The 14,956-nt window shown below is 37.2% G+C and overlaps 1 protein-coding gene across 3 annotated transcripts in view; it reads right to left on the bottom strand.

Moving 5' to 3' along the window:
• Positions 1–14,956, bottom strand: part of DZIP1 (DAZ interacting zinc finger protein 1) — a 38,383-nt gene that overhangs the window by 8,337 nt on the left and 15,090 nt on the right. For 2 of the 3 annotated variants that reach the window (XM_021530309.4, XM_021530307.4), the window contains 5 exons: positions 12,936–12,984; positions 11,566–11,625; positions 5,099–5,158; positions 1,874–2,019; positions 1,391–1,586 (listed from right to left, as the gene is read on the bottom strand). In XM_021530309.4, the coding sequence (XP_021385984.2) occupies positions 1,391–1,586; positions 1,874–2,019; positions 5,099–5,158; positions 11,566–11,625; positions 12,936–12,984 (511 nt within the window). The remainder of the gene's footprint in view (positions 1–1,390; positions 1,587–1,873; positions 2,020–5,098; positions 5,159–11,565; positions 11,626–12,935; positions 12,985–14,956) is intronic. The other variant, XM_021530308.4, reaches the window with a different exon arrangement.

Genomic DNA, 14,956 nt, shown 5'->3' on the forward strand with positions numbered 1-14,956 from the left:
AGAACAGAGATATTCTGAGATGGAAAAGTGACTTTAATCATTAGTCCAAGCAATTAAACAAGTTGAGCCACTAAGGGATAACCTGTCTGGACAAACCCCAATGAAAGATGTATTTCTTTCCTTTTCCAGGAAAGATACTGGGAATTATGCAAGCACATCTTCACTGAAGATCAAGTTAATAAGCAAATTTGGTTCACACATCGACAAGCTCAACCTGCAGGGTGGAGACCCTCACTTCTTCTATCTATGGAAGCTAATCAATATGGTAATTAGAGTACATTCTGCACCACACACACTTCTCACTTGTGAAATTTACTGTGGCAGCATATATAAAAGAAGGAGATGAGAGCACTTTGCCTACTGAAATTAGAAAGGTAATCTCAATGCCACTGAATTTGGCAGGGAATTTCAGACCTGGTAGCATCTAATTAATTTACTTAGGACCTCGTTAAGAATACAGTAAAAAGAAAGATTAACTGAAGCATCAGTGGTCAGACTCCCGCTTCAGATGGTCACTCACAGCTAGAGGAACTTTCATTAAACTACTTCATCCTGTTGTTGCTATGTTAATCCTGACTCTAATATGTTTTGCTTTTATCATAGACATGTACATAAAAATCTGTATAATGATTTGTCAGAAACAGTCTGGGTGTGGTATAATGAAAGGTGTGGGGGAGAGGTATGAGCAATTGCTCTACAGAGACACCCCAAAAATCCATTAAGCAGGTGTGATAGGGGCACCAAATTGAAGGTGTGACTGTAGCTGCATAGTGGATAATGTAGGAATGGGCCTACAGCTATGAGATATATGATGAAGGGACTTCCATGAGATATGCCACAAGATGGGTAGCTAAGGGATTATGTGGCCATGATGGCATGCTGAGGGGGTGGTAGGTTATCGGGCAGAGAGGTTGGATGACCTTCATCTCTGCAGTCAGCCTAGGAGGAAGGATTGAGGCTAAGGTGTCAGTGTTGGCAAATCTGGGATCACAAAACGAGACCAGACTCAGACTGTGACCCACATTACTGGTGCGCCTGGGAACATGATCACACTTCAAATGCTGAATTGGTTAAAATCAGAAATTAAGCACAGCCATACTCAGCCCTTCAGATCTGTGAGGACCAGCTGGAAAGCAAGGGGGTTTATTTGCTGCCAAAGTGCTTGCTACACTCACAACACAACACTATGTATCTTTCCAGAGCTAAGATATTTGCTGTTAAACACCATGTCAAGAACCTTTAAAAGAAAACAGTTTAGTTGTCCATAACTATATAGAATATTGATATGGAAAAGCAGGAAAGCAGCTATACAGGAATGTTGTCAAATAAAACTTTAAATAGCAGTTATAAAATGTAAGACAATGAAATAAGCCCCAAAATCCACTGTAACCTTCGCCGAGAAGCTGAACACAGGAATTATCTCTGCTAGAAGATAATGATTTCTCTTCAGCCCGAAGGCCAACTTGACGTGCAAGACGCTCTCGAATTCCATGAATGGTTGGCTCTTGCTTCTCTTTGCACTCTCTGGCATATTCAATAGCTCGCAAAATTTTATTTAAGCGATCACTTGATATTCCACGAACACCCTAAGGAAACAAATTGTATTGTAAACACTCTTTTAGACTTCAGATATCACAAAGCTTGTAGAAAAATCATAGAAGTTGGTAACATTGCTCACAAGTGTAGACATATCCTCCACAGCTGTAATCTGAAGGCCATCCTCTCAGGTTACAGGTTAAGCAATTACAGTTATTTAAAACATGGAAATTTAGCTTTGGATTTTATAGGCTGAGAACTGTAGTGCAGGAGTGAAAGACAACAGAAAGTAAGTGGTACAAAGATTACCCCTCTTTTGAATAATTCAGTATCTTACTGCTTTAATTCCCAAGGATTCCAGCTTCTCCTCCAGAGCTTGCTCCAAAACAACTCGCAATTCTTTAGTTAAAGAAGGATCAGACTTCAGAGCATTTATTAAAAAGGTCTTACTTCTGCCTGGTTTTAGATCACTTTTCTCAGTTTCTGAAATAAGAAGGAAAAATGCTGTTAAGAGATGTTTTTAAAATCCACATTACATGAGACAATCAAAAACTGCACTGAAGCATGCATTCTTTAGAAACAGCATAGACATGTATGTGCACTTTTTATCTACACAGAATTGTGTAATTTTCAAAATACTGGGCTGGCCTACAGAAGCCAGCTCACTTGGAATCTGTACCTCAGCACCATGTACTCACCATCACAAGTATCTTTTATTGCTCTTGTAATTGTAAAGACACAGCACTGAATATCTGGCAACAAAGATCTTTATTTTTAGCATTGTATTTGAAAACTTCTGATAATGAAAGAGTATCTTCTGATATTAAGTTCTCTAAATGTGGTATTTCAAAGAAAAGCTGAATTGTACCAGGAATCAGAACAAGAACACTACAAATGTTTTCTTAAGAAGAGCTTCAAGCAACATGATGTTCTCTGATAAAATCATCTACTGAAATTAAACCTTTGCAAAGTTGTAACATTTTCAAAGTCTTGGTAAAGACAAAACCTTAGTCTGGGGCTTAGTTTCACAGAAAATACATGCTGGATAATAGCCATCCTCAAAAATCTTTCAAGGACAAAGTTCAGTGTTGTGGTTTTCTTCTATGCAAGTCTATGACATCATACATACTTAAAAGCAGACAAAGAAGTTCCTATCTCTTTTCCTTGCTTTAAGTGTCAACAATGACACTTATGTCAATAAAGAACTCTTATGCAAGCAATAAAGACTCATCTAGACAGATTCTTCCATCTAAAATGAAGACTGACATTCAAGTTAGGCCAAAGTATCATAGGGTCATACAGGAAAGTAAAGAAGCAAAAGAAACCTATTTAGAGCCTGTCTGTAAAGTGTCACTGGCAAGACAAAATTCTGCTGAATGCCACTTGAAGTAAATGAAGCAATGACTTGTGGAACCATGATGGCTGCTTCTGTCTGGCAGTGGTCAGCAAAGCTGGCAAAGGGTATAAAACATCCCAGGAAAGCATGCTATAAACCACATTCCCAGCTCCCCTGTAGTAACAGGAAAATCTTGGGCAGGAGTTTGTCTCTTCCCAGTATGCTTCAAAAGGCAGCAAAGTCATCTACCACCCAATAGAGAAGAACAGGAATGAAGGGCATAATTCCATATTGTGACTTTCCAATATTATATTTTTAAACAAATGTGCCACTTTTTCTATTTGTAAACAATGACATCTTATTAGAAAGCAGTTCAATTTACTTTTTTCACTTTTCTTTAAGGGAAAGACAAGCATCCTAAAGAGGAGACGGAAAAGCCTCAAGACGCACAAATGACATATTAGGTAGTTTTGAGAAACTGGCTTCCCATTGGGTCCTCGAAAGAACTATAGGTAATAAAAACTGAAAGAGAATCCAGCTGCCATACGTGTATGGCATAGATACATGTTGAAGAAGACATAATGAGGCTGAAATCTCATCTGGTTTTGGGAACTGTGTGGACAACTCAGTCCTTGACAGAGATAACATTAAAACTGATTTATCTGGAGAACTGAGTCCTAAAAGAGGCAAACAATTGGTCTTGAAGAAAGACAGGGCTATCTGACCATCCCCATTTAGGACAAGATGGCATTATGCCATCATTATGCCATTTGGTATTTGGTACCATCAGTACCAAACCCTCCCAGAAAGCCATACATGAGACGTCTTAGAGTGGAAGGCTCCCAGAAGCCTTCTGAAAATCCTATCTCTTTCCAATGTTAATCCTTACAATAAAATAGATACATTTAAATTCATTTTTAAATTCTTAATTACTAAATACTAATAAGGGTAACAAGACTATCCAGCATTATCCTAATTAATGAAAATATTAATTCTTGCTAATTAACTCAAGCGAAATCCTATTTGCCAGAGCAATTATTTAAGGAATTGTTTTCTTATTCATCCCTAAATATTAGATATAACTTTTGAGACAAGGTCCACTGTCTCAGCTCCTACGTAATCCTAGAAAATGATGTTCTGAGTCAAGAATTTTCACACTCTCCCTTTAAAATGACCGTCATCAAAACCAAAAAAATCTTGGTCTGTCTTTTCAGACTGCATTCTTTCTCTTTCTCTTCTGCACTTCAGGCCATGCCTTCAGGCACAGCAGAAGAAACAAAGACAATCCATCAAGACAGAAGATGGCAAGCAAGAGAAACAGCAGAAGGAACGGCAAAAATGCGAGCAGTCTTTATTTCAAATTGTTCAGAGTCACTGGATTTTCCCTGGGGAAACCTCCCAACACACAGATGTATTCAAACAATTATTTTGTTTTCAAAACAGCATAATTCCTTTGAAACTCAAACTCACTGGCTGTAGGGTTCAAGACTGATTTTGATTTTCACACACAGAAGAGATTTTTATGCTACTCAGCTATTTGGTGTTTCACCTAAGGTACTATTAGCTGCCTTCAGGAGAAGAACATCATGCAGGATGAACCAGTGCTTTCTGTTCTGTCATTGTAAATGTGGCCTTCTCCAGGGTCTCCTCAGAAGAGGCACAACAGCTGCCAGTGCTGGGCTATGTAACTTTGTTATGAATTGCACAACCCTGGCTGGAGCTGTGGCTGTATATGGGTAGGTGCAAGTCAGATTACTTGTAAAAGTATCTGTGATGCATTCATGAAAGCTGGCAGCTCCAACCTCCACCATCAACTTCCTTCCACCTGAACTCTTTAGCCTCTTATGCAGAGTTTAAAAAGGGAGTGAGCACATATTGCAATAGTGCCAGCACCAAAAATTTCCTACTGAGGGGTTTTTCCCCATCATTTTTGCTCTGCTTAGTTCAAATCCCTTTAGACATATGGAATGTGCCTGCTTTAAAGAAGTTAGCCAGATTTTCATAAAAACATTGAATTCAGATGAGGAAATCATAGTATTTACAAGCAATAGCAAACAGGAGACTGACACAAACAATGATCCCACCCAAATCATACAAATATAATTCTTCAATTGAAATACAATGAAATACAATTAAAATACGATGAAAAATACTGTAGGTATCAAATAATATTTTTTGTTTTCAAGAAACACATGCCAGCATATTTTGAGCTGAATCAATCATTACCTTTTTCCTCTTCTGAAAGCTCCTCTATGGGCTCCAGCATATGCACCAAGGGTGCCTGCTCTAATAATAGGAAGAACAGGAACACCAGACAAAAAGGACAGAAAAAGGTCAAAGTCCAGAGAGGGAAAGTCAGAAGAAAAAAAAAAAAAACACACTGATGTCAACTTTCTTGATTGCTGACAACCTGCTTAACCATCACAAACCCAGTGCAACATGACTCTTCACTGCCTCAGGGGTACATTTTTGTAGAGGAGACCCTAATACAATAGTCACTTCAGGAGTGATTCTGTTGTCCAAACACAGCTGTATGGTGTCATCCAGATACATCAGAGTATTAAGCCATCAGTACAAGTTTGACTGATACATTACACAACTTCTGGAATGGCACCAGGTAGGCCAGGTAGGGTAGTTTTAGACATCTACAATGACAGGGCCACCCAGGATTACATAAATCAATACTGATGTTAATTTCTCATAAGAAGTAATTCTTTAAGATGTATTTAAAAATATTGTTTATGTGCAATTTTATACTAAAAGTTTAAAAAAGACAAGTGAAATGGACAAAGTAAACCTCAAAAATATATGGAAAAATATATTAACTCACTATTCCAGAGAGTTATTAAGTCATTACTCAGTTATTAATGAGTCCATATGTGCAAGACAGAGATTTAACATATATATATATATGAAATAATTCCCAATAATCAATTAAAAAAATCTTCAATCATTCCAATTGAGTAAGATTCAATATTATTATGTGTTTTAAAGAATTCTTGAAGTGTCTGTGCTACAAACAGCTTCCTAAACACACTGAATTTTTCATTCTATAGGCTGTCAGGTACAATTTGCTTTACAAACAATGAAGTCAGACTACGGTTTATTTACAACTTTATAAACTTCAGCTATAAGACACACTTGAAAATTATTATATGTAGACTAATTCAGCTTTTTAAAATGTTAATATTCACCTTCTACAAATTAATTGCTTTCAATGAAAACTAGAGCTTCAGTGTCTTGTAGGGTTTTCAATAAAAACAGGTATGCAAACTCTACTTTCAGCATTCAGCTACAAGCATTATAAGAGAAAACAATTTATTAGTCATAGTTTGGGTCTACATCTCCATCCTTCACAAAAAACACTCTTGCACTATAAATGGTTGTTATGCTCTTTGGGTAGAAGGGGAGGAAGTGATGTTGCATGAAGATGTTTTGGCATTTCTTGTACACCAGGTACAAACATGGATGCACTGTGATAAGTAATCACAGTGAAAGAAGCATTTGGGGCTAAGTGACACTGTCACATCTCCAATACTCCCCAGGTAAAGGAGATTAAATCTGGTGGCATAAATGCTTGTGTATGGGAGCTGGTCTCTTCATGCTTTCCATGCCTGTGGTGATATTCAGCCTCTCACCTGCTTTTCCAAGCCAACTATCAGACTTAAGATCTGCTCCCACAGAACTTGCGCTAAATAAGAAGTTTTAAAAAAATGCTTCTTATACTTTCACAAGTCATTAACAAGATGCAAATATCAAGATTATCTTAGGAAAATATTTAAAAGCAAAACTCTGAGAGACAAATGGGCTTCTGGTTGTAGAAAATTGCTGCCTATCCATGGCAGTTTGGGTGAATGGAGATGAGAGATCTCTCAAGGCTGCTCTTGGGGAATGAGGTTTATTGGGGATGCAGAAAGGTCCTGCCTCGTGCTCCCAGACGCAGCACGTGGCAGGGCTTGAGAGGATGGTGGAGGGGAGAGACAAAAGGATGCTCAAGGAGAGGGGGAGTTCCAAGAGAGGGGAGGGAGTTCCAAGAGAGGGAGGAAGTTCCTAGAGACCGTGCAGCCCCTGGAAGCCCCCTTTTCAAGGAGCTTCAAGGTGGGCTGGAACAAGGCATGGCCAATGGGGTTACAGGTACTTGATGTTTTAGGGGAGGGACAGAGGTGCGGGGTGAGCCATACATCTTTGGGGGGTGAGATGGAACAGTCCACTTGACCCCAGGACCCATCCGTAGGCAGGGGCGTTGTCCGGCTAGCTGGGAGAACTGTTCTCATCCTGGCTGTATTATTTATGGATAATCATATTTATCTATCTTCCACAACATCTGGTCTTTCAGTCTCTAATGCTGTAAAATTTACCAGTGGCCAGAGCATTCCTGGGCACTGGAACATGATCCTCCACATTACTGCTCCTGGCACACTGCTGCCCTTCACCAACTAAGATCCTCCAGAACAGTGTTCAGACACAGTTTGGAATCATTCCCAAAAGCCTGAAATGTGTCTGTTTAAAAGGACAGAGCCTGAAGCATAGATTAAATGTTCTGGGAGGATTTAATTAAGCTGCATGGGCAGTGAAGCCTCTGAATTTCTTGGCTGGACTTATCAATTGGTAAGGCAGTTGCTGTGTAGTTGGATTTAATCTATGCTTGTTTTACCTGTACTTTACTCAAATGCTCTCTGCTTAAAGGGGCTGACTCATCCCTGCACAAGTCCTTGCCAAGTGACTTAATGTAACAGGAAAATCCCAGTCCCCAGAACTCAGACCTGAAAATGGTCTGCTGATCAGACATAAAGGTATATGCTTCTCTTCCTCACTGTACCAGAAACAGAGGAAATGAAAAACCAGGAATTACAAAGAACAGTTGCAAGAGCAGACCCAAAATGCATTACTGTTTTTATTAATACTGTTGTTCACTGCATGGTAACAGAAGAGATCAAATGCTAAGGCAGGAGGGAGTGCAACACCTGAAAGCACCAACTCCCCTTACATAAACAAGCCTTTTCTTTCTCTTCACTGTACACATATTCTAAGAGATATCTATTAAACATCACATTGGAATCACACTTAAGAAAAAACATTACTCTGGTTTATAGACAGGTGTGGAGATGACCCCCCTTAGGGAGTCCTCTCCTTATGTTTACCAGAGATGCGCTTCTTCTGGCCATCTGATCATCACATATTAATTCTAGCCATCATTAAGGTCCGCAGACGTGTGTCTATCATCCCATATCTTCCAGACTATCTCTTCTGACAGCTAGTATGTGTGGAGACACAGATGAGATGTATCAAAAGTACGGGTTACCTTAATTTCTTAGTGGATAATTATACTACTGAAAAATTATGTGCCCAGCATACTTCAAGAAACAATAAGGTACCTGTTTTAAAGAGTATTTGAAGACAATTTCTACACAGGTGGAATAGGAAGATATAATGAACAATAATGAAGGATTCAGGCTGTGCATGTTTCATGTATATCATATATTTTTTGTCTGTTCTAATCTACTAGTTAAAAAAAATCCCAATATTCTGACAGTACTATTGGAAAAGCAGTCTTCTGGCCAACATTTAAAGAAGAAATACCATCTATTTATGTTGAAATATGAAATGTTAAAAAACTTTTAGCCCCAACAGAAGCAATAAAATTATCTATGGTGTAGTTCATCTAAAGTAAGCACTTTGCACTTGCAGTGTAACAACCTAAGAAAAACTGTAAAATCTGTTTTTTTAAACTACTGCATTACTGCATTTGTGTAAGGAATGTAAGCCATGGATACGCTTATTATATACTCCTTTAATTTATACTCAAATTACACATACAAAGAGGTGCCAGACCTAGTCTGTGATATCTGTACTTTGGACCATTGTTTTTCAATTAATGCACTTAATATATTTTTTCTCCTAACTGATCAATAGGTCACATAGATCAAAAGCCACATACTACACATAAGAAGCAGAAATATTAATTTTAAACCAATATTCCTAAGTGTGATTTTTTTTGACACTTACCTGAGGCCTCTACGTTAGGAGCCTAGTCACCTCAGACTCCTTCTACAGTCATTGAAGAGACACAGGCAACTTCAAAGAGCATTCAGATCTTAGTTCAGCTGAACCAAACTCTGAAGGCACCCCTTTTCTCTGCTTACTGTCTAGGAAGAGTAAGTACTTAACCCAAATTTTCCTCAGATGCTTCAGCTATGTCCCTAGTGATAGGTGAGCCCTGGTGTCCACATCATGTTTGTAGACTGATACATAGGTTTTAATGAACAATCTAATGGGTAGCTTTGCTTTTTAACTACTGTCTTCAATTCCACCTATTATTATTGACCTAAAAGCCACTAAATATTGAACAAGTATCAGCATTTCAAGAGTAATATAGAAGCCAAAGCCTAATTTTAAAATATTATTCAGAAAAATAAATTGCAATTATCTGTTGCCTTTTTGTGAGACTGAAGTAATCTTTGAAAGTAAGACCTAAGTTATATCTGCACAAAACCCTACAGGTAGCTCAGAAATGGACAGAAGAATGTTCTGCCAGGACAGCATTCAAGGAGTTCTACTAGCTCTCACAAGAAGTCAGGAATATTAACACAAAATCACCAGACCTAACATAGTCATTCTCCTACTTTACACCTAGGATTACTCACATTTGCAACTTGGGTATCTTTTCATAATAGAAATTAAAGATGTGCAGAATGAATACTGGGATGAAAAAGCTTCTGAGTGGCTTTGAAAAGCCACTTAAGTTCACATTAGAGAGCCTTTTCTAGAATTAATTTTAAAAAATGAAGATATATTATATGCAGGCAATTTTAAGATGATCTGTGCTAAATATCTTTTTCTACAGAAGTTACCAGGAAGTGCTTTCCTTTTCATAAAGGCATGAGATGCAGCCATGATGTCTTAATTCAGTAAGTCAATCCCTTGAGGAGTCCTGAAAACTTCGGGAAAGACACCATAACTTCTGCTAACCTCCAGAAATTAGGTAAGGCAAGTTTAAAAAACAATCCAGAAGGGAAGAAAGGGGACAGGACAGAGAGACCTGCAGAGATAAATAAAATAGTAATCAGCAAAGGAAACTGAAGGGAACACCTTCTTTGAGGTTTCATAATAAACTGATGGTGAATCTTTTGTGTATCAATGGCAGGAATAGCCTCTTCTATATTGAGAAGTTTCACAAGATGTCACAATTTCCTATTTGAAGCAGCAAGAAATTATAAAATATCTGAATGAGCTGATTTAAATTGTCACAGTACAAAAAATACTAATGTTCACAGGACTGTTTCTGTCCCCAGTACAAATGAAAGCAAATGTACCAAGTAACTAATGCTTGACAAGCCTGGAGAGTAAGTCCTTAGCAGCAATAATCTTCATAAAACTTACATATTAAATTCAGGGCAATTGCTAAACTACATGCTATGAGACTTCTTAGCCAGAACTAGAACTACTGTTTTGGTGTAATGAGGCTGGCTTAAATGAAAAAGAATTAATTGTTCCAAATGCTATTCCTAATTCTCTGTACTTCATATACTACTACTTTTGTCTACACAACATTAATCCATACAGTTTAACTTAGAAAGCTACAAGCAATGAACTACTAAACCTTGCATAGTTTAGAAAGAAATCTCTGTATTATTCAAATAATGTTGCCATAGAATAATTAGCAATAATACAATCTTTTCCTTTTTTAAATGATTCTTGTCATAACAAATAGTTTAAAATTAACACTACATGAGCTTTTCATTCCTCATCAAGTTATTGAAAGCTTGATACATAATGCCCTTTCTCCACAGAAGCATTTTCAGAACTTTGTATTTGATGAAAAAGAAAAATTATCTACATTTTTCACAGACAAATTCCATTTAGTCTCCCTGTGACAGGTTTAAAAACTAAGAAAAATAATTAGAAAAACCCATTATTTAACTATAATTCATAATTCAAATCAATAAACTGTTTTGAAACATTTTGCTTGCTTGTTTTTCATTACTTCACTACTTAAAAGGAAAATAAAGAATTAGTTGATCACGGATTATTAGCATGGTAACAAATCTCTTCAATAATTTGCATACTGATTAAAAAACAAAACTATTTTCATAAAGTACAAAACAATGTAAATAGAGCTCCCTTGCCCTGCTCCCCTTCTAAAGTATCCCACAATGACACAAGTTAAAATACCTAAACAATGATCTATATGTAAGCATAGGTATACTCTGAAGAACTATGACAGGATAATTGTCTATTTTGATTACTTCTTCTGTAATTTTGCTCCTTTCCATTTGAAGTCACATGGAAAATACAGTATTTCAAGTCTTCTAAACAAACATCTCCATATCTTTCCCTATATAAATTCCAGTAGATGCATGTACTTATCCAGTATATGCATATAATGTACCTATCCAGTATAAGCATATTTTCCATTAGAAAACACAAATTTGTTCCTCAATAAATTTCATCTAAGTGATTCAATAACATAACTATTCTAGAAAATACGCTCAAATTATTTTAATTTGTTTTTTATTTATTCTCCTCAGTAGTGCATCCCTATAATTATTTCATCGAAATTCTCAACTTTGACATAGGAATTATATTCTTTCAATATAACTACTCTTAGACCTATGATTTGACAAACAATATATCTGAGAAAAGCAAGGGTTAGATTTGAAAATACTGGATCTGGACCTAGCAAAAATACTTACCATATGGGGGAACTGATGGACTTGGTTTATGTTCTTGAAGACGCTCTACAGGAGTGTTCACTAAAATAACATAATAGTAAAAAAGTAATAAAATTGTATTATTGTAAACAGTAGTAGAAAAATAGAGATCCTTAAATATAGCAATATTTAATTATATTTATAATTAGTTATTTTTTTACATCGATGGGCAAAAAATAAACAAAACAGTTACAAATGTAAAAACCATTCCTTCACAACATAAAAGTACATCTCTATGTATGCTTAGCATTTTTAACACTTCTACAATCAGGAAAAGACACTGCTATCTAAATCATCACTGGACTAGAATATGATCAGTTTTTTGGTCTTGAGTGCATGCTGCCTTTGTGTCACAGGGAAGAAGTCTTGGCCCAAAGCTACTTAGTGAACACCAGACTGACCAGGGGTTTTATTCGCCAGAGAGGATATGCAGCATCCACAGGTGACATCAATGCAGAAGCAAACCCTCATACACCTATAGATCATGTATAGGGTGTAGCCTTGGAGTGCATTAGCACTTCAGTCCTACATTCCTCAGATCAGCTCAGGACTAGGAGCAAATCTGTCTGTGTGCCATGGACTTTTACTTGTCTGTGCTTCAGTGTGAATGAATATGACCAGCAACAGCTGAAAAGCCACATGGCCATGCTCTTACTAGGCTTTCCTCAAACTAAACTTACTCCCTGCTCTTTGACTCAGTTCAAGCCAGTGTCTTTTTAATACAGCAAAATAGTTTCCAAACTGGGATCAGTGTTAATTCATCTGCCATCACCTACTGCAATAAACTTGCTTCAAGTCACTGCAACTGCAGCATTAACTAGATGGGTGTTTGTAGTGTAGAACAATAACCTGAAACACAATTATCAGGTTTAGTTATTTGTAGTAGACTTCAGATATTAAAGTATTGCACAGATAAAAATATAAGAGCTCTTAATATTCTTTGAAGATCTGTGTCTTAACTGACAAGTTAATCAGTTTTGTCTACTCTCAATATTTTCCCTTTTGTGAGTTCTGCAGCCTGAGGACAGTTAAGCATGAAAAAAAAGGATTAAAATTATACTTCATACAGCAAATCTGGAAGTTTTTTACGTAACACAAAATAAAGTTGTTCTATTTCACACCTCTTCACTATTCAAGCAATCAACTTTGTACATTAGAAGTCTTTATAGCTACAGAACATGATTTTTGTAAATTGTGGCACGGACACAGGTAGGTACCCTGCGAAAAACAAATACATTTCCAGTACTGATTTTATTTCAGCATTTTGTTAGTCAAGTTGATGTCTATATTTGTTTCAGCCAGGCTACAGAAATCAGAAACTAAGTCTGTTTCTTCCTACAGTTTGTACTTACCATCATAAGTTTTAACATTTGGAGTTGGTTTTGTGGACAGTTCTCTTATCTAAAGGAGAAAACACAGATACATGGATACAAATGTAAAGGATCAATATGTAAAATTAACATTTAGCATGAAATACCTAGTTTCAGTACTATTCCATAAGATAAATTCGTGGTTATGATTTGGGGAGAAAAATACTACTTCTGTGCCGGATATATATTTTGTTTATGCTTAATGAATGCTTTTGTGTTCTCTTAATATATACTCATGCTTTGTACGTTCTGTTATTGCAAGTTATAAAGTTAAATGAGAGCAGACTTATGGGCCACATGTTCCATTTTGCAAGCCTAGCTTCCACTACAAGGAAACACTGGAGTGTTTAATTACACATTGATCTTAAATGCATGAAGAGTTCTCCTCTGTGCTTTACAGGTTTGTCTATTTGACACCCCACGACAAGCACTGAACTGACAGAGTAAAGGAAACATGCTGTCTGTAATGTGATCTAAAGAAAACAGGAAACTTGAGACTCTTATATCATTAAAACAATGTTCTGCACTCCAATTCCCCAAAGAGAAGAAGAATACGATTCATTCAAACACATAGCCACTGTCAGATGGATCTGGCACAAGATATTGAACCCTGATCCTCTTTTATTTATCAGTTTGGTTATACCCAGTAGTGCCTCTATTCATTGTCCATTAAGTTTGGATTCTGCAAAAGTGTTAGCAGTTTCTCAAGCCTGCACAACTGTATTTCAAGAACACTAAACTTGGAGTCCTCTGAACCTATTATACATCTGTGGTCATATTGTTATCTCTCCAAAGGTCACTTTATTGAAGGAAATTAATCTATGATTAAGTCCTTCATTTCTCCAGCCATAAAATTTGTGAAGGTGGAGATGTAAAAGCTATTATTTGTCTTTCCATTCTTTAAGCATTCAAGTATAGGTTTAACATTAATCTCAAGCAAAATATGTAAAATCAGATTTACAAAGAATGCACCATCTAATAGAGGAATAGGCCACATAATCATGCCATAGTCTAAACCCCAGACTACCCAGATATTTCCCCACAATCGCCTCTAAAAATCTACAGTTATGTTTCAATAAAACCTTATTTTAGGCAAAAACAATTCATTTCCAAACATAAAATCATAAAATCACACTGGATGGGACCTACAAGTATCAAGTCCAATTCCCTCATTGGACTACCTAAAATTTAAACCTAAGAGCATTGTCCAGACATGCCAAGAACTCTGACAGGCTTAGTGCCATGATCACTTCCCTAGAGACCATGTTTCAGTGCCCAACCACCCTCAGGGTGAAGAACCCTTTCCTAATGCCCAATCTGAACTTCCCTTGTTTCATTCCGTTTCCTTGTGTCCTACCACTGATCACCAGAGATCAGCACCTCCTCCTCCACTGCCCCCCTTGAGGCTGTGATCACCTCTCAGCCTTCTTTTCTCCAAGCTGAACAAGCCAAGTAACAACAGCTGCTCCTCCTAAAATGCCCTCAAGACCTTTGATCATCTTACCTGCCCTCCTCTGTATGCACTGAAATAGTCTGGTGCCCTTCTTATACTGAGGCACCCAAAAGGTGCACACAGGACTCGAGATGAGTCAGCACAGGGCAGAGCAAGACAATCCCCTCCCTCAAGCAGCTGGAGATGCTGTGCCTGATGCACCCTAGGACATAGCTAGCCCTTGTGGCTGCCAGGGCACTGCTGAGCACATTCAACTTGACATCACCTCAAACCCCGAGATCTCTTTCTGCAGGACATCTCTCCAGCCTCTTGTTCCCCAATATATGGGTATAACCAGGGTTACCCCATCTCAGGTGGTCAATCTGATACTTGGTCTTGTTATATTTTACATATTTTAAATAATTATTGTCACAGTAATGAATATGATTCTTTATTTTTAGTGTGAGAAGTAATGTATTTTCAGATTTCAAACACTAGATTCTGTTATGATTAAATCATTTTCACTATCAAAACTTTTTGGTTTATTAAGCCTTTCTTTATCAAATGTGTT

Source organism: Lonchura striata, chromosome 1 (genome assembly GCF_050655825.1).
Source record: "Lonchura striata isolate lonStrDom1 chromosome 1, ASM5065582v1, whole genome shotgun sequence".
Taxonomy (NCBI): Eukaryota; Metazoa; Chordata; class Aves; order Passeriformes; family Estrildidae; genus Lonchura; species Lonchura striata.